This window comes from Ovis canadensis, chromosome 1, assembly GCF_042477335.2.
Source record: "Ovis canadensis isolate MfBH-ARS-UI-01 breed Bighorn chromosome 1, ARS-UI_OviCan_v2, whole genome shotgun sequence".
Taxonomy (NCBI): Eukaryota; Metazoa; Chordata; class Mammalia; order Artiodactyla; family Bovidae; genus Ovis; species Ovis canadensis.
The window spans coordinates 68,990,269-69,011,340 of NC_091245.1; the positions used below are offsets into that span (position 1 = coordinate 68,990,269).

The window sequence follows — 21,072 nt, forward strand, 5'->3', positions numbered from 1 at the left end:
CAATTAATACTATATTCTGAAGGATTTTCAGATGAGATAAAGGCATTTTTTAATGGACTACAAAATCTAGACAGGAGAGATCCCTTCCCCCCCCTCAAGTGGATATTTAGTAATGTGCCCAAATAGAATGGAACAGTTTCTAAAGTCTTCTGAAATCTAATGCAGGCCTAACTCATTTCTTGGGCTAGGCCTGAATTAGACTGCATGTTCTCTCTTTCTTTCTTTTTTTCCTTTACTTCATGATCACACCATGCAGCTTGCAGGATCTCAATTCTTCAACCAAGAACTGAACCTGAGTCATGGCTGTGAAGCCCAGACTCCTAACCACTAGGCCATCAGGGAACTACTTTCCTTGCTCTTTCTAAGTAGAATCTTCACCAGAACGGTCCTCACCTTGAACCCAACTTCGCTTTTAGGATTTTCCATTGCTGTCACTCTGTATGTGATAAGTAACAGTGATTAAAAACAAAGGCCTCGGGATAACACAGCCTTGATTGAAATTTCAAGTCTGCTATTAGCTGTGTAAGTTTTGGACAACTTGTTTAAGTTCTCTAAAGCTCTAGTTTCCTATAAAATACAGATTATAACACGTACAACTAAAATGGTGGTTGTGGAGATTAAATGTTATGCACGTAAGTTGCATGCAGCATAGTGTCTAATGCATAGAAGTGTTCAATATAAATTAGTGGCTATGATAACAATAATGATTTCCTACTTCTACAGCCTCTTATTTTCACTATCCCCTGCCTCTAATGTCTGCAATCACCTTTCAAGACTGATGAAGCTAGAAGTAACTAAAATGTCACAGTAGGAGGACTAATCCAGTAAAGTAAAGCTCACTCTACTTCCCTCCTTTTAATATAAATGGTCAGTAGTCACCCCAAGTCAGTGATATATTAAGTCAGGATAAAGCAAAGAAGCAGAAGAAAGACACTAATGTGACTACAAGTGCTTCTTTGGTGGCAAGAACATACTGAATGTAAGCCATAGGAAGACATGAGGAAGAATAAAAAAGCTGGATAAACAACTAGAAGAAAGCAGAAGGCAGTGATCTAAAAGAGCAAGAGAAACAGACTGGAAAGAGATTTTTAGGCAAAAGGATTTATGCAGATCTATTTAGAAAAGAGAGTATTTTAAGATATCAGAGAGATGGAGTTTGCTAAAGCAAGGTTGCTTGAAAGGCTACAAACAAAATGAGCAAGGCATTCCATAGGATTTAAGAAGCAGTATTACATATGAGTAAGCTAATAAAATTTTCACAAGCTAGCCATATGAAAAGGTATCTGCAAGGTTGGGCTAACCAACCAAAAATAACACAGAAATGTGCACAGTAACATTTATGTGCATAGCTATATTTATTAATGCTAAATATAGCTTAGGGGCATTAAATGAAAAATCTATTCAGTCATAAACACAGGCCACTATTAAGGCTAGCCCCTTCAAAAAGTTGATCTATAGACTAATGAAGACTTGTTCATTTGCTTATTTTTCTAATCTAGCTACATATCTGAAATTTCACTATAATTTCCTTGCCAAATAAAGCATTTCCCTAAGCTAGAATCCTTTTTTACCAAAGAGAGGTGTCTTACTAGAATCTACTAACAAAAATAAACGTAAAAATAGTATAATTTAAAAATCAATAAAAATAATGTAGACTCAAAAGTTTCCACACCTCTATTGGGTTCCTTTTTCCTCAAATCAAGGCAATAAGAGCTAAATGAAAAAGAATAACTTAATTAAAATTATATCCAATAGTTTACAAGTTGCTGAAATTTAATGTGTTCAGACTCAACTGCTGCTTACAAAAGAAAGCTATAAATATCATCTGAACTAGCACCAGTCTGGTGAGGAAAAAAAAAGTGTATTGTATCAAACAGACTTGCTGTGTTATCTGTTCAAACATACCTGTACCAGTCAAAAGTCCAGCACTCTTCTTTCGTGCATAAGCGCGTAAGTGGTTGGACAGGCTAACAGCACTTGTAAACGTCGTATTGCAATGCACACATGTTCTAAGCTTCACAGGCATACCTATCATTCAAAAGAAAACTATAATCCAGTTCTCACTTCAAAAAGTGAAATTTTCTTAGGTAAAAGCGTGAAGAAAAGTACCACAATAAAGATGGTTTTAAAAAACGTTCATTGAATTAGCTTAAGATATGGAGGGGAAATTAAGTTAACTATTATTAGTTTGTAGTTAGTATTTAGAGGCAACCCATGCTCTTTTGGAAAGGGAGAAGAGGAGTTGTCTTGAACCCTTGAGTATCTTTGGATTTAATACCTATTATCACTTTCTTGCAGATTTCTGTGTTACGCAGATCATTTCCTAAACCTAAAATACAATCCTGTGATTTGAATAGCACAGTTCTGTTGAGAAGTTTCAAAGTTTACAACATTATCAATAAAAAAAAATTAAGAAGTCTAGTTGACAAAGTGGTAATTAAAGTGTTTTACCCACAAAACCGTAAAAGGCTCAATACTAAATTAGGCTTTCTGATGAAGTCTGGGAGAAAAGGTGGTAAAACACACCACTGAACAGCTGTTAGACACAACATTTTATTCAGGGCATTTTATGTTCATTACTCTGAATGCGCAATCAATAATGAAAGTTAATGATCTGAAGTTTTTTCCTAAAATCTTTGTGCTAAATAAATGATCAACATGCTAACATCTCAGTCATCACAGTAAAGAAAACATGTTGAAACAATAAGAAACTCCTATCTTCTCAGACAGCCCTCACACCCCCAACACATTTCAACTGTTTTTTTTCAACATTATTGTGATAGCCACAGATACACTTTCCCCTCTCTGAAGTGTACTACACCTTGGCCAACATAACTGCCACATCTTGCTTACATTTTATCCCTCTGAAAAATGTTGAAATATTAGCTTTGAAAGACTCTCTTTGTACAAAAGAAAGATCCCTATTAACCAGAAGCCCATACAAGATAAATTGTTTTTCAGACCACTTACAATACAAGACAATCTTTCCTCAAATCAAATCTGCATTACAAATATTTAGAATATCCCAATGTCTGCCCAAAGTAAACAAACCAACATTACAGTAATTTTATTCATTATTAATTCACTGACGAGTTACTTTTACCTTCAACCTAGGGCTAAAATTATGGTATCATCTAAACTATTCTTCAGCATTCTTAACATCCAAAAGAAACCTACACAGACACAACATTTCTCTAGTCTAAAACCAGACTTAGCAATACCAAATAAAGCTTGGCAACTTTATCTGCCACATCATTTGCCAACTCATACAAAATATTTCTTTGAAAAGGAAAAACTATGGGTGCACAACCATTAGGTTAAACCATCTGTTCTGTTCAAATAGAACATGTTGTAAAATCTGAAATCCCAAATAAATGTTTTATACTCACAACAGTCCTCCAAAACCAAACTATCTCACAATACAATGAGGAATTAGAGAGGGAGGAAGTTTCTTTGGGTTAATGGCAACACACGACAAACACCAATCCATTCTGTTTGTTTGACCTACACAGGAGGAAAACCTGGACAACTACAATCTTGAAAACAAATTCACTCTGGAGCACTGGCAAAAATATGACAGCCTTTTCAGTAACACTATGCTTCTGAACAATGTCAACCTCCCATCCAAAGAACCATCACCCATCCATGACAAATTTTATTTTTATAGATCAGTTTTTTGTGTGTTTTTGCTTTTGTTCTCACCTTGCACTGTGACCAAGAAATGAGGCACAGAGACTCCAATGCTGATGAACATCAACTGATGATGTATACAGAAATAACAGTGTAACCAATCTTTGTTCTGCAAAAAAGCAGCTTAAATAAAGGATTCTGAAAAAGTATTTTCTATACATGTTCCACTAAGGTAAACATAATTGTGTTTAAATTATGTAAGATAGTCATAAATGTCCTCTTACCTGAGTGCATAGTGAAGTCCATTTTTTGTGGTTGATACATCAATGGACTATCTTCATTTAGTGGAAGAACACATTTCTGAACAAACCTCTTTCTTGCAGTTTGATTATGGATCTTTTGAGGAGAAACAGAAGAATTCTTTTCTTCTCCCATCCTTTTATTTTTAAGCAGTTCTATCAGTGTAAGAGACTGATTCTTTTTTCCACTGGGCAGTTCTGGTTTAGTTTCATCATATTCATTTAAGAAACTCAGCCCTTCTTCCTCTGATGCAGACACTGATAAAGCTTCAGTCTTTAGGCCATTACGGTATGCTTCAAGAGGTATAACATTTTGAGATAGAAAGTCATCACTTGATGCAAGTTTCTGAGCTACAAATGGTCGAGGAATAATACGACGACTGTTCAATGCCTTTAAGATTTTCTCATATTTTTCTTCATTTTGCATCATCTCATTCAGAACACAGATTGGAGATTTGTGAGCATCCCACTTGGTCTTTCCAAGTCTTTTCAGGTGGCCTCTAACATGATTTGATAATCCAATTTTAGTATCAAACCAACCACCACAGAGCTGACAAGTGTGTTCAGAAGTGGTTTCAGACTTCTCTATAGCTAAAAAAAATTTTTTAAGAGTAATATCAGAATTTTTTTAGTAAATTGAACTCCTCAAAACAAATTAACTCTGAAATATGAAATTATGTGATTCTAATGAAGGCCAAATTTGTGCAAAACGTTCAAATCCTTTGAATTCGAATATGGACATACTAGCCCAAATTATCCACGTGAAAACTTACCTTTTCTAACTCGCTTCACAGGTGTTCCTGTGCCAGTTCTTTTGAAATGTTGCATTTTGTCACTTGTGGCTATTTGTTCTGGTGATACAACATGGCGGGCTTCATAGCTTAATCCTGCTCTGTGAAGATGTCCCCTGACATGATTTGACAACCCAACACCTGTTTCAAATGTTGCTGGGCAGTAAGGACACGATTTCTTCTCGAGAGACAAATCAGTCCAGTGAAAAACAGAACTATGCTTTGACAATGCAGTTTCTGCATTTTCTAAATGCTGAGAATCATGAATCTCATGCAAAAAGTTATTAGTTCCACCATCTTCATAATATTCAAAATAAAAGCCATCATTCTGATCATAACTAAGTGAAGCATTTTCTCCAGACTGTTGACCTTCCACCTTGCTTTTAAATAGAGGGAATAAGTTTACATGTTCTTGATTAATATCATGATAAGTTTCATCTTCTATAGTCTGTGTAGTGTAGTCACCTAGCTCAACATTGTCCCAGGAACTTTCATCTTCTGTTTCATAGCTATCTTTCTTTTCGGTAGAATTAAGTTTTTGCAAAACAACAACGGTCATCTTATGCAAGAAATCTGGATAGCTATCCAAGTCTTCTCCTCCAACGGAACTTTCCTTCTTAGATTCCTTAACTACTCTCTTTACAGCTACACGCCTGTGGTCTTTGAAGCTTTCTGGCCTTTTGGTGTCAGAGTTATGAGGGTCTGAAATAAAACTATTGTTGTGAGAATTACTTGATGAAAACAAACGTAAAGAATTTAATGAACTAGCTTCCTCTTTTTTGAAATGCAGAGGATATGATTCACCTGATTTTTTGATCATTCTGTAGTTTTCATATTTATGTCTATATAAATAGTTGCTATTTGCCTTGGCATTAGATTTTTCTTTTGCTGTTTGATGGAAATACTTAGGTTTTTGGTCAATGCTGCTTTTAATCATAACAGTCTTGTGAGGAGAACTGTTTTGATTGCACACATTTACACCTGACTGGGCGATGCTTTTCCGAGCCTTTTGTATTCTGTGTGGCCGTTTATGGAATTTTGAAAAATTACTTGATTGTGAGGATGATCCAAATGTTCGCTTTACATCTTGTTTTAAAGCAGAATTCTTTGGAAATGTTGTTGACTGTTGTTTAGTTAATGGTTTAGGACTATCAGTGTCTATAGGTTCTTCAATTATGTCACTTTTTCTTTTATCAAGCCCAAGAGGACTGCCAAATGAATCAATGCATGATGATGAATGCAAGTACTCCATGTGTTTTTTAAAAATACTCCTGACTGAAGTAGTAAAAGGACACATCTTACACATATAGGTAGCCGATTTTTTGGATGATCCTATAATGGGGTCTTTCATGAATGTTTTTTTGTGTGTTTTTCTCTGGACTACATCAGAACTGACAATAGGGCATTTTACCACTGCTCCATGGGCAATTCCTCGATGGCATTCCAGCTCATTTTCTGTCACTGCCATAAAGTTACACTCTTCACAGCAGTAGTATCTTTTATCTTTTTCATGGGTTTTAGCATGCTGCACAAATGTTTTAGGGCAATTGGTACCAAACACACACTGAGGGCATTGTAATCGTGCACTTCTTCCTTCATCCTGAAGTTCTTTCAGTTCACGTATTTCCTCCATCAATTTCTGTCTTCTTTCTTGGTGAATAATCATATGCTTTAGCAGTGAGTTACGATCTCGAAATGTCCGTCCACATTCTCTACAAGCATATGGCCTTGGGACATTAAGATGACGAAAGTGGCTATTCCCATCTAAATGATACATCATATGCCTGTGGAGATGCTTTTTCTCCCGAAAATTCACATTGCACTTTGTACAGGGGTAGAATGATGGCTCTTCGGTGCTGAAAGGAACAGGTGACTCAGAATCACTTTCTTCACATTTCTTTTTTAAGGTATTTGAAAGAAAAGTGCTAGTATGAACAGGTGAACTGTCTTCTCCACACTTATCTGAATTAAAAATTAGATGTTGAAAAGTATCCACAGATTCCAAGTCTTCATCAGCTGATTCAGGTTTCACTTGTGATAATGCATATGTCCGTGAGTCTATTGCTTGCACGTCTTCATTCTGTTCCATAAAGTCTACTTCTAGCATTTTTGACTTATTGGGTACACAGTTAGAATCACTAAAGCAATCTTCGGTATAACGAGTTATCTTGCTTACATCCATTTTTCGCTTTCTCTTTTTTTCCAGACCTACTTTAGAGTGAACTGGAGCTTTATCTACTGTGTCATCATTAGTTATAAGAAACTGAATGAACTCTTTTTGGGGATCCCAGTTTGTATCATTGTCTGACCTAAATTCATTTGTACCTGAGGAAATTCCTGTTAATGTACTGACACAATCATTTTTTACCAATAAATCTTCACTATCCTCACCCACCTCTACTTGATTTATTAAAGTGCTATCTGACTTTATACCACTCCCTACTGAATTCTGAATGTCACAACCAATTGAAGCAGAGGTAGGTAGTTTTTTAATGGAATGGGTTGGATTCTTAGCATGTGCTACATCTGATAATAAAAATAAAACTTGATGTTGACTTGCTTTCTGTGGTGTAGACAGCTGAAGATCGGCTGCCACCTTCAAACCTGAACAAGATTCTGTTGTGGGCTGATCCACAGGCTGTCCAGTGGTTAATGAAACACTGCCTTTATTCATATTGGAAGTCTTAGTTAAGGAGGAGTGTGAAACTGGTCCATTAACAGCAGCTCCCTTAGGCAAGATAAAGTTTTCACTAGAAACAGTAGGAGCACCAGCATGTATAAACAGAGTAGACTGGCCTCCACTTAAGGCTTTTTCAGATTTGTCCTTTGACAGTTCTTCAGGCAAAGTGAATGTATTGTTTTTCTGAAATGATGCTTGACAATCTTTTGGTTTATGAACTCCACTCTCTTTGTCTGATATAAAACTGCTGTCATCTAGGAGTTCTTCTTTAGCACCAGTAACATCGGTGTTTATCTTCAAATCATCCATATTGTTGGTAAGCCCATTTAACACATTTAGTCTAGAAAATGGAAAAAAAAATTTTAGATTTGCATGAAAGAAAGATTATCCTTAGAACGCATGGAGAGTTGAAAGTATACATTTTTATTAGCTTAATTCTACCCATTATATTAAGACCGTAATAATTTTTCAAGAATGAAGAAACACTTTAAGAAACTGAAAGATTTTTAGTGTTGCAGAGGTTAATTTTTCCTTTGTATTAGGCAAAAACACCCCCCAAACTGTATATATACAAAATGTGTAGAGCAAAGCAACATAAACACACACACAGACATACACAATATAAATGAATATGCTACAGACTGAAAAAAAATCTAAAATCTTATACGTGAGATTGTTACTAAAAAGAAAATTATCTTAAGTAAATTTATTGTGGATGGACACTCTACACTAGAGAATAATGTAAAGTGTTACATATTACACAAAAGTAAAACTTCTGTCACTTAAAATTCCATTTCCAGAGGAAGGTAACAAAACACCAATCAGTAAAGAAGCTTACTTGAATGTACTTATGTGCTATCAACAACAATGACTAATGTATGAAACTGTATTTTTTAATTTAAAATAAGACTATTCTGCCCTCAGTATTTCACATTCTCCTAAAATTTTGGTAATTTAAAAAACACTTCATTCACTGGGTTTCATTCTATCCTTATGTAAATTATCCTTCGTTCTAAATTTATAAAGTTAAAATCAAGACGTTTTATGTTTCTTTAAACTTTCATAACTTGAGTCCCCAAGTTCAAGGCATTCCCTAACAGGAAGTTATCCCATTTTATGATCTGACAGTCTACTGCAATGATCTAAACGTTTTTACTCTAATCTGAAAACATCATGAAGTGAAATGAAGTCGCTCAGTCATGCCCGATTCTTTGCGACCCCATGGATAGTAGCCTGCACCAAGCTCCTCCGTCTATGGGATTTTCAAGGCAAGAGTACTAGAGTGGGTTGCCATTTCCTTCTCCAGAAAACATCATAAATGTATGGTAAATTCTTCAGTTTATTTCATATAAAATTTAGATAAAATATTTTCTAGGCATTAAAAAATTTTTTTTCTAATTGAAGGATAATTGCTTTACAGAATTTTGTGGTTTTCTGTCATACATCAGCAAGAATCAGCCACAGGTACTAAACATTTTTGATAATATATTTAACTGTTATGAGAGGACAGCAGAATATTTTGAAAGAAGACTTATGAAAGTTTGGAAGACAAACATTCCATGGCTATAAATACTGGTCCTACTATTAAGAATTTCCTTGTACTCTGTTCTTATTTTGCTCTTAGAAATGGCCACACTATACAGGCATTACCTTGGAAGAATGTAAGCTCTTTGAGGGTAGGGATAGTGAACTCTTAGAACCTAACAAGATACTTGGCATAGGTGCTCAGGAATATTTGTTGAATAAAGCACTAATATGGTAAATGAATAAAAACACAACTGCAAAATCAAAAGTTTCTGAAAACTAGTTTTCTTCCTATGAAATTTGGGTATCTCATTCAAATATTGGAAATTCCATCAAGTTTCTGATTTCTTAACTCAGCAGTTATAGCAAGGCTTTCAAAACATCTAATAATTAAGTGCAATTTACAAACCTGCTATTTGGCAACCTCACATATTTAATTATTTGAAGTACTGGCATAATATTCCATATTTCTTTTCCTTTTGTACCTAGTATTAAGTATAATTTATTAATGCTACAAATATTTATTGAGCCCCTACTATGTGCCACACACTGCTCTAGTAATAGGGGTTCAGTTCCTGCTCTCACATAAAGAATAAAGTCTATCATTTTTCTTTTATAGTATTCTTATTTGTATAATGAGTAATTTTATTTACAACAGCAGGAGCTTTAATTGCTATTTAGAAATGAAAACATTTTCAATGAAGTTTATTATTTCTAATTTATTTTATGGTACCAAGTATATATTTTGTAAAACATTAAATCTAGTTAAAGGATAAAAGAACTACTTCTAAGTATTTTCTTATTTCACAACTTAAAGCACCTCTTATAAATATGACCTTACACTTTCCACAAGATATGTTCTTTAATACAACAAATACTACAAATATCTTTCTTTGGCATTATCACTTATACCAACAATTATTTTTCTGACCTTCATAGGTCTTAGCATTCTGTTCTGAGATTGGCAGATTTCCACAGTAATAAAAACAGACTTCAAATAAGATCATATTCAATGATATCACTCCAAAATGGTGCTAATGCAGCACCCAGCAGGAGTTTCTACATCACATACACAGAAGTTAAAAATGGGCAGCACATAAACATGTGTTAGGAAGGAGTGTGCAAATGTCAATGAAAAGGAAAGCAAATCATGATGTTATACTACTACTCATTAATGATGTTTCTTATTATTAAGTAGAAAAAGTAAAACACCCAAATAGGAACAACCACATAAATCAGAAATGGACAACAAATTAAAAAAAAAAATTAGCCTGTAAGACACTTACTTTCTATTCCAACTTATTATAATCACAGAGGTAGACAAATATATGCTCAGTCAATCTGAAAGCCTATATTAGCTTTTCTCAACAGGAAGCAACGTTGCTAACAAAGTGGTAAATTCAGTGTTAATGAGTGGCTTCACTGTTACCACCTCAGAGGTAAAACCTTCCATGTTCCATGTTCCACCCATCTGTTCTGGTGTTAGAGGTTCAGAGATGGAACAGACGCTTCCCATTTAAGGCAACTTCATTGGTACCCCCTGAACAGCAGGGTGACAAACTATGAGAATATCATGTCGGCTTGGAGATTGCATTCTCATTACTAGAATGGCTTTATAAGAGCTTCCATAAATTGGAAGATATCAAAGTGTTTTGCTCAAAAACAGAGTATATATGTATAATAAATTTTTTAACATACAAAATACATGTAGTAAAAGAAAAGATAAAATTAAATATTGTGAAAATATAAAATGAGGTCTTTAACAAAGTTTTCCTTTACATAGTGAAATGCACCTTACTTGTCTCCAATAGACTATCTCTGCTCAAAAACAGAGGAGTCATTCTTTTTCAGAAAAAAATTTTATTAGTATATTAATATTAAAATCTAAAAATCAGTCTAAAAATATGCTATAAGAAACTGAATAAGTAAGCTAGTATTTTAGCAGCCATAAAAAATTTTCCTGGCTTAACTTTCAGAATATATTTCTAGAAATGAAAAGATACATTCAAGACACATTTTTTCTTAACAGCATTCAAAACTCAAAGCTATTGCATTGAGATACAAAAAAGAATAATGAATCATCAATATGTGTTGCACTGATCCAGAATTTTGACATCATAAATTATTTCCCTACATTCAGGACATTTATGGAGGAGAATCCAGGCAAGAAAACATTTTTTGACCTATAAACTAATTTCACACACTCTCAAACAGATTTTTCAACAATCTCTATATAGTTAAATACATATAACAGAGTTACAAATACCAGCTTATGTCAACATAACAAAAGAAGGGACATATCTGAAGGTAGGCATTATTCATTAAGTTTAAGAAAGAGAAACTACTAAATTAAAATAAATAAATTAATGTTATATTGTTTGGCCTCTCTAAATTTCAATGAAATTGCTGTATCAATTAGAATCTTTTAATTAAATGTTTAAATACTATCACTGTGTCCTCCTCCATGTAATCATACAACTACAGAATTTTTCTTTTAACTGAATTGTAAACTGCTATTTAAAAAATTCACACACTTAATGAAAAGCTGCAAATGGAATTTAAAATCTACATAAAACACATTTCAGGTTCTAGGAAATCATAATGAGTTCTACAGCTATAACTGCCTGTAGTTATATACTACTAAGAGCATTAAAAAAAAAAAGTACAAAGGTCAGATCTGTCTTCAAGATGACAGATCATCACTTATATGCCTCAAGCTAGACTTATTGTCTCAGAAATCTCAAACATCAGTATTTTTGCAAACTATCAGCACTTGCTATAACACCCTCACTACACTACATCTTGAGGTTACTACAGAAGAAATGATGTGATAATTGCATATTAACATAATTATTCTGTAATCCCTCTGAGCAAGCTTCCTAGGTCACTCAGTAATTCAGATTAGATACAACCTTCCTGTCATCAAATCTATGCTGTCCACTTTCTGTTCATGAATAATTCTTTTTTTGATAGAAAATTAGCTTAATTTCATTCTTTTATGTACATTATTAATTGTATTTATTGTAAGTAGGTTAATATTTTGTGGGTACTTATTACATAATGCCAACCTTTGTCATGAAGTATGATTTCTCACAAAATACAGTACAGTTTGCCCTCATTTCTACATTAGTTCATTAATAACTATATTGCATAACTATAAATAAATTGTAATGTTGCCCATTAGCTGAGTTACAGTTAGGATCTGTCAGGTTTTTACAAATCCCATGTTCACTGAAATTATCCTTGAGAACACATGACAACTTCAATTAGACATACATGAGGTTGGGTCGACTGTCATTCTAACTGCAAAACAAATCTCAAGTGAACTGAAACATTAGACCTAAAATTACTTCAGTATTTAAGCCTAGATATACTATACACTATATATATATATATATATATACACCCGTCTCACCTAGTGTACAATCAAGTGAAGACAGAGTGTACTATATATAACCATATCATCCAGGTAGTATCCTAAGCGGGATGTCACATTGACAGGAAACTCTTAAAAAAATAGTGAACAATAAGGGTATCCAGCATATAACATAATGAATGAAGAGAAAACTTGGTATGTTTAACCAATTTGCCAATACAATTAACAATCTTCAAATGTTTTAAGGTTTGCCATATAGAAGGAATAATATATAATCAATATGCTTGAATCATAAAGATGTGGTTTTATCTCAAGATTAAGAAGTAGAAACAGGAACCATTCAGCATTTCAAAGGGCTGTTAAGAGTGAATTGAGTGACTCAGCAGGCTGGACTATTTGTCAGAACACTGTAGAAGGAAATATGGCATTGGAGATTGGACAAGATGTTTCCTACGGTCCTTTCTTATATGTACAATGTTTAATGTTTGGTTATTACACTATTAACACTTTACATTATTTGAATAATGAGCTAAAAACAAAAGTTAAATATATACTGCTGCTGCTAAGTCACTTCAATTATGTCCAACTCTGTGTGACCCCATAGACAGCAGCCCACCAGGCTCCCCTGTCCCTGGGATTCTCCAGGTAAGAACACTGGAGTGGGTTGCCATCTCCTTCTCCAATGCAGGGAAGTGAAAACTGAAAGTGAAGTCGCTCAGTTGTGTCCAACTCTTCGTGACCCCAGGGACTGCAGCCTACCAAGCTCTCCGTCCATGGGATTTTCCAGGCAAGAGTACTGGAGTGGGGTGCCCTTGCCTTCTCCTACTGAACTTTAAAAATATTCTCTAAACTCAAAATTACCTGAAATAAGTTAACTTGCAATATGTTGATAAGCTGATTCTTCAACAATGAATTATGGCATTAAATGACTAGCATATTGAGGTCACAGAGCTATATGCATCATGAAAACTCCACTTACAGAGGTATTTTCTACTGACCCCACCAAAAATAAAAAATACTGGATACATAATGCTTTCTTGACAACAGCATGTGGCACTGCCATGACAAACTAATGATCTAATTCTACCACCTAACACAAAATTACACTGAACTTATTGAGGAGTTATGTTCCTGATACCATGTATTATCCTCATTATTTAATAGGAAGATGTTACAAATAGTAAGGTACTAAGCCATAAACACCTAACAATACAAACCAATTCCTAAAGCAAAGTACACTAAATATTATACATAGTTTGACACATCTCAAGAAGCTGCTATATGGCAAACTAAAGCAGGTTTATGCAAGGAGGATAAAAGAAGAGGGCCCACAAAGGTGTAACTTTAACAACCTGGTAAAATCATATAATAATGAGAAGCAACAGTAGTAGAAAAAAATGCACATTCACAAACAAAAGATTAATTCTGTAATGAGGAATTCTGCAACTGGAAGAGGCAAGGTAATAAACTGCAGCTACAACCAAAGGAGAGCATTAAGTCATATTCAGCACAAAATGACTGACCGCCATGTTGTTTGGGCTTTCATATATAGTTAGAACAAGTAAGTGATCATCTCAGTTTTGACAGGGTAAAGGACACACATATTCATATAGCTCCAACAAAGAACAAGTCATGTCTTTTTAAAAATTAAAATGAGTAAGTTCCTTCATATGACTTTCAAACCAATCAAACTTCTGACCACAGTTTTATATTAATAGTTAACAGGAGTCAAAAATGCATCAATGCCACACTACTAGATAATGTGTCAACTCTGTCCTCCACCAAAAGAGTTAAACTGCCATAAATCATTTTACTTTGGGTCCTTCAGTATTCTTCAGTCTATGATGAACTTCCTATTTCTGCTTAACTTTGAGATATTTTATAAACCCACCATATCCAATAAGTACAAAAGAAGTACAAGTGTCTCTTTCAATTCTGGTTTCCTCGGTGTGTATGCCCAGCAGTGGGATTGCTGGGTCATAAGGTAGTTCTATTTGCAATTTTTTAAGGAATCTCCACACTGTTCTCCATAGTGGCTGTACTAGTTTGCATTCCCACCAGCAGTGTAGGAGGGTTCCCTTTTCTCCACACCCTCTCCAGCATTTATTGCTTGCAGATTTTTGGATCACAGCCATTCTGACTGGTGTGAAGTGGTACCTCATTGTGGTTTTGATTTGCATTTCTCTAATAATGAGTGATGTTGAGCATCTTTTCATGTGTTTGTTAGCCATCCGTATGTCTTCTTTGGAGAAATGTCTATTTAGTTCTTTGGCCCATTTTTTGATTGGGTCGTTTATTTTTCTGGAATTGAGCTGCATAAGTTGCTTGTATATTTTTGAGATTAGTTGTTTGTCAGTTGCTTCATTTGCTATTATTTTCTCCCATTCAGAAGGCTGTCTTTTCACCTTGCTTATAGTTTCCTTTGTTGTGCAGAAGCTTTTAATTTTAATTAGATCCCATTTGTTTGGGATGATTTGGGAGAATGACATTCTAACATGTATACTATCATGTGAATTGAATTGCCAGTCTGTGTCTGACGCGAGATGCAGCATGCTTGGGGCTGGTGCATGGGGATGACCCAGAGAGATGTTATGGGTTGGGAGGTGGGAGGGGGGTTCATGTTTGGGAATGCATTTAATAATTAAAGATTTTAAAATTTAAAAAATAAAAAACTAAAATTAAAAAAAAAGAAAAAAAAAAAAAGAAGTACAAGTGTTAGAAATCCTAGGAAGACAGATATACAATTATAAGAAGTGAAAATACAGATAATAAAAAATTACCCAAAGTGGTAAGATTAGTATTATAGATGCATATGGAATGCTTCAGAAAAGAATTCAAGGGCAAAGAGAAATTTACCATTAAAAAATTACTGTGCCTACACATTTGACAACAATCAGCAAGACACAAGGAATATGAGAAAGAAAAATTTTGAGGACAGAATCATAATCAATGTCAGATGTCTTTTTGTTTAGTGGTTATTAGAAAAAGCTAGGAATTTGTTCAAAACTCAAAAATTAAGAATCTTCTGGACTTCCATGGTGATACAACGGATAGGAATCCACCTACCAGTGCAGGGGACATGGGTTCAATCCCTGGTCCAAGAAGATCCACATGATGCAGAACAAGTAGGCCCGTGCACCACAACTACTTAGGCCGTGCTCTAGAGCCCCAAACCCACAACCTACTGAGCCTGCATGCCAAAACTCTGAAGTCTGTGCACTCTAGTGCTCCAGAACTACTGAGCCTGCATGCTGCAACTACTAAACTCCTGAGCCTAGAGCCTGTGCTCTGCAACAAGAAGCCACTGCAATGAGAACCCTCCACACTGCAACTAAGAAGAGCCCCACTCACTGACGCTAGAGGAAAGTCTGCATGCAGCAACGAAGACCCAGTGCAACCAAAAAAAATAAGGATAACGACACAAATAAAAAAGAATGTTCTAAGGGCTGCTGTTGAAACTTCTAGTCCAGCCACATACGATTCTACAGGATTAATGTCCACTGAAGTAAGCACAACAAAGTTAGTGACATGACTGCAAATGCAAACAACTGTGGCTTTGAAAGAATTCCTTACAACAGTTGAAGAAATAATCTGTACCTTAAAATACTGCCTGGAACACAAGAAATGTTACGTTAGTTTATTTCTAATGCTCAAACTGGAGAAGGAAATGGCAACCCACTCCAGTATTCCTGCCTGGAGAATCCTTTGGACAGAGGAGCCTGGTGGGCTACAGTCCATAGGATCACAAAAAGTTGGACATGACTGAAGCAACTTAGTAATATTCAAACAATTTTGGTAACTCTTTCAAATTCAAAGCTTCACATACATACTCAACTGTATGTATATTTTAAAAAATTGTAGATTTTAATGGTTAAAGTAAAACTCTCATGATAAAAGTTCCATTAATTCATTTGGCAGTAATATATTAATTAATCATATTTAAGAAGCACAAAATTATTTAAGGTCTAATGGGAAGTAAACAGGAACATTTGCACATCTGGAGAATAAATTGTTTCCCTGAGTTACAATTTAATTTTTATTGAAAGGGAAGTTCAGACCATAAAACAATTCTGCAATAAGTACTTAACCTTTCACCTATATTATAATACATTTAAACTCTATTAAATAAATCAAATTTACATATATTTAGATGGGGAAGTATCACACTTTCATTGAGAACTAGAAAAATGAAACAAAACTAGAAGTTTTATTTTCTGTAAAATTATATTTTTATTAGACATGAATTACTGAATTTACGATTTACTCAACATCATTTTTCTTTCCTCCGAAATCAGCCTCAAGGGACTTCTCTGGTGGTCCAGTAGTTAAGAATGTGCCTTTCAATGCAGGGGACACAGGTTTGATCCCTGATCCAGGAAGATTCCACATGCCATAGGGCAACTAGGTCAGTGCGCCACAACTACTGAAGCCCAGGCGCCCTAGAGCCTATGCTCCGCAGCAAGAGAAGTGAAGTGAAGTGAAGTGAAGTGGCTCAGTCGTGTCCAACTCTTTGCGACCCCATGGGCTGTAGCTTATCAGGCTCCTCCGTCCATGGGATTTTCCAGGCAAGAGTGCTGGAGTGGATTGCCATTTCCTTCTCCAGGGGATCTTCCCGACCCAGGAATTAAACCTGGGTCTCCCGCATGGTAGACAGACGCTTTACTGTCTGAGCCACCAGGGAAGCCTGCCGCAGCATGAGAAGCCACCACAATAAGAAGCTCATACAAAGCATCTAGAGAGTAGCCCTCCCTCACCACAATTACAGAAAGCCTACACACAGCAATGAAGACCCAGTACAGCCAAAGGCAAATAAATAAAATCAGCCTTCAAGATTCCAATTATCTTCTGAGAAAAAGATTCCAAGGTAACCACTACTCTATAATTATCTTCATTCAGGATGGTAAAAAATCCAAATATAAGAAATTTGCTTTCCTTAAAACAAGGTATGCACCTCTATTTTCTTCAAATATTTTAAAAATTATTTTAATTGGAGGATAATTACTTCACAATATTGTGATGGTTTTTGCCATACATCAACAGGAATCAGCTACAGGTATACATGTGTCTCCCCCATCCTAAACCCCCTCCCACCCACCCCCATCCTATCCCTCTGGGCTGTCTTATCCCAAAGCACTAGCTTTGAGTGCCCAGCTTCATGCTTTAAACTTGCCCTGGTCTCTCTTATATCACTATCTTTAAAAAAGAAAAGAAAAGAATGTATTTTTGTGAAGGCTGCTGCTGCTGCTGCTAAGTCGCTGCAGTCGTGTCCAACTCTGTGCGACCCGATAGACGGCAGCCCACCAGGCTCCCCCGTCCCTGGGATTCTCCAGGCAAGAACACTGGAGTGGGTTGCCATTTCCTTCTCCAATGCATGAAAATGAAAAGTGGAAGTGAAGTCACTCAGTCATGTCTGACTCAGCAACCCCCATGGACTGTAGCCTACCAGGCTCCTCCATCCATGGGATTTTCCAGGCAAGAGTACTGGAGTGGGGGGCCATTTTGTGAAGGCAAATATACACAAACCAGCCAGAGTATGTTTTTACTGATTTTGTATCTGAGTTGCTAACAAGTTCTTGCTTATTATATATTCAATTTTGGAGTTTTCATTATAATACCAGAAGCATTTATTTACTGTGAATTTAAGTTAACTATAAAATTTCACCAAAATGTTACAGAAAACACTACATTATATTTAGAAAATGTAAGGCTTATTAATGATCAAACATAGAAATATTTTCAAACAATTATGATTTAAAAGAAATTCCTGGGAATTTCCTGGTGGGCTAGTGGTTAGGACTTGGCACCTTCACTGCCGTGGCCAGATTCAGTTCCTGGTGAAGACTGAATCAGGTTTATTCATATGGAAAAAGACTTAAGTCATGGTCAGGGTAGTAATTTTGAACCATCAGAGACAGAATGCATAATTTCCAATTTATCCAAACCATTAAACCAAAATATTATCAATAGTACACTACTGTTTTATGAAAGGTGACTGAAACAGATTTTGAGGTATTTCAGGGAAAATTCTATTTATTCCTTACACTAACTAATCAAAACTATCAGTATTGCTGATAGTTGTTTTTTTTTTTAACTGCACTGTTATTTGAGGAAGATTATATGGAACACATACATATAAAAAACTGTTTCTATCAATAAACAGCAATACATTATTTCCCCAGTGCATAATTTGATTATACAGTCTACAGTTCAAAGGAACTAGAAGGTTCTATAAAATAGCATGGCTAAGAAAAGTCTCACAGAAAAGAGAGGGTTTTAGCTAAATTTTATACTGTGGTGCTGAGACAATCACTCTTTTGAGGCAGATCTGCCTCAGTTTGAAAACCAGCTTTACAGTGTTTAGCCTTCAGACAAAATTACTCCACTTTCCTTCAACTTCATGTTGCTTTATCAATAAAATAAGAGTGAAACCTTCTGTAGGATTGTGAGGATTAAGTAAGACTATGTACATAAATTATGGCGGAAAATGAAGAACTAAAGAGCCTCTTGATGAAAGTGAAAAAGGAGAGTGAAAAAGTTGGCTTAAAGCTCAACATTCAGAAAACTGAGATCATAGCATCAGGTCCTATCACTTTATGGCAAACAGATGGGGAAACAGTGGAAACAGTGGCTGACTTTTATTTTGGGGGCTCCAAAATCACTGCAGACAGTGATTGTAGCCATGGAATTAAAAGATGCTGACTCCTTGGAAGGAAACTTATGACCAACCTAGACAGCATATTCAGAGAAGGCAATGGCACCCCACTCCAGTACTCTTGCCTGGAAAATCCCATGGACAGAGGAACCTGATGGGCTGCAGTCCATGAGGTTGCTAAGAGTCGGACACGACTGAGCGACTTCACTTTCTCTTTTCACTTTCATGCACTGGAGAAGGAAATGGCAAGCCACTCCAGGGTTCTTTCCTTGAGAATCCCAGGGACGGGGGAGCCTGGTGGGCTACTGTCTGTGGGGTCGCGCAGAGTCAGACACGACTGAAGCGACTTAGCAGCAGCACCAGCAGGCAGCATATTAAAAAGCAGAGACATTACTTTGCCAACAAAGGTCCGTCTAGTCAAGGCTATGGTTTTTCCAGTGGTCATGTATGGATATGAGAGTTGGACTGTGAAGAAAGCTGAGTGCTGAAGAATTGATGCTTTTGAACTGTGGTGTTGGAGAAGACTCTTGAGAATCCCTTGGACTGCAAGGAGGTCCAACCAGTCCATCCTAAAGGAGATCAGTCCTGGGTGTTCATTGGAAGGACTGATGCTGAAGCTGAAACTCCAATACTTTGGCCACCTCATGCAAACAGTTGACTCATTGAAAAAGACCCTGATGCTGGGAGGGATTGGGGGCAGGAGGAGAAGGGGACGACAGAGGATGAGATGGCTGGATGGTATCACCCACTCAATGGACATGAGTTTGAGTAGACTCCAGGAGTTGGTGATGGACAGGGAGGCCTGGCATGCTGCGATTCATGGGTTCGCAGAATCAGACACGACTGAGCGACTCAACTGAACTGAACTAATGAGATTTAATCAGTAATCAACTTCCCCAAAAGAAAAAGTCTAAGATTAAATACTTTCACTGGTAACTTCTATCATTTAGAGAATTAACATCAATATTTCACGAACTTTTACAAAAATAGAAGAGCGAATATCTCTACCTACTAACACATTCTATGAGGCTGGCTTTATCCGAAAACCAAAACCAGACAAAAATATCTAGCAAAAATGACAGACCCTTATGAAGACAGATGCAAGAAATCCACAACAAAATACTACCAAGCTGAATCCAACAGCACATTAAAACGATTATAGAAGACATTTGCTCATTTCCTCTGCAAGAGTACAAAACAGCAACTAGCTGTTGAACAATTATCAAAAGGAGGATGATTGAAATCCACCAAAAAAAGACACCCTACATCCAAAGACAAGGAGAAGCTGCAACGAGATGGTAGAAGGGGCACAATCATGATAAAATGAAATCTATACCTGCTGGGTGGGAGACCCACAAACTGGAGAACAATAGTACCAAAGAAGTTCTCCCACTGTTGTGAGGCTTCTGAGCCCACGTCAGGCTTCCCTGTCTGGGGATCCGGCAAAGTGACTAGGCATCCCCAGGAAATCTGACTTTGACGAGCAGCGGGATTTGATTGCAGGACTTACACAGGACAGGGGGAAACAGACACTTCACTCTAGGAGGGCACAAACAAAATCTTCTGTGCACCAGGATCCAAGGTTAAAGAGCAGTGTCTCCACAGAAGACTGAAACAGATCTACCTGCTAGTGTTGCAGGATCTAATGCAGAGGCATGAATTGGCAGTGGTTTGCCATGGGGATGGGAGCACTGACAGAAACAGTCCTGGGAGGTGCCCCTTGGCGTGAGCCCACCTGGAAGTCACCATTAGCCCTACCGTGGATCCTGTAGACTCCAGGGCTGGGTCACATCAGGCCAAACAATTAATAAGGAGGTGGTGCAGTCTAGTTTTTCCAGTAGTCATGTATGGATGTGAGAGCTGGACTATAAAGAAAGCTGAATGCCAAAGAATTGATGCTTTGGAACTGTGGTGTTACAGAAGACTCTTGAGAGTCCCTTGGACAGCAAGGAGATCAAACCAGTCCATCCCAAAGGAAATCAGTCCTGAATATTCACTGGAAGGACTGATGCTGAAGCTGAAACTCCAGTATTTTGGCCACCTGATACGAAGAACCAACTCATTGGAAAAAAACTCTGATGCTGGGAAAGATTGAAGGCAGGAGGAGAAGGGGACAACAG

At 36.4% G+C, this 21,072-nt stretch overlaps 1 protein-coding gene across 27 annotated transcripts in view; it reads right to left on the reverse strand.

Moving 5' to 3' along the window:
- The window catches only part of ZNF644 (zinc finger protein 644), a 96,243-nt gene that overhangs the window by 14,456 nt on the left and 60,715 nt on the right, over positions 1-21,072 (reverse strand). For 15 of the 27 annotated variants that reach the window (XM_069597537.1, XM_069597514.1, XM_069597511.1 and 12 more), the window contains 2 exons: positions 4,703-7,740; positions 3,915-4,520 (listed from right to left, as the gene is read on the reverse strand). The exons of 11 other annotated variants lie outside the window; for them this stretch is intronic. In XM_069597537.1, coding sequence (XP_069453638.1) covers positions 3,915-4,520; positions 4,703-7,740 — 3,644 coding nt within the window. Of the gene's footprint in view, positions 1-1,905; positions 2,874-3,914; positions 4,521-4,702; positions 7,741-21,072 lie in introns of those variants that run through there. One more of the 27 variants, XM_069597579.1, reaches the window with a different exon arrangement.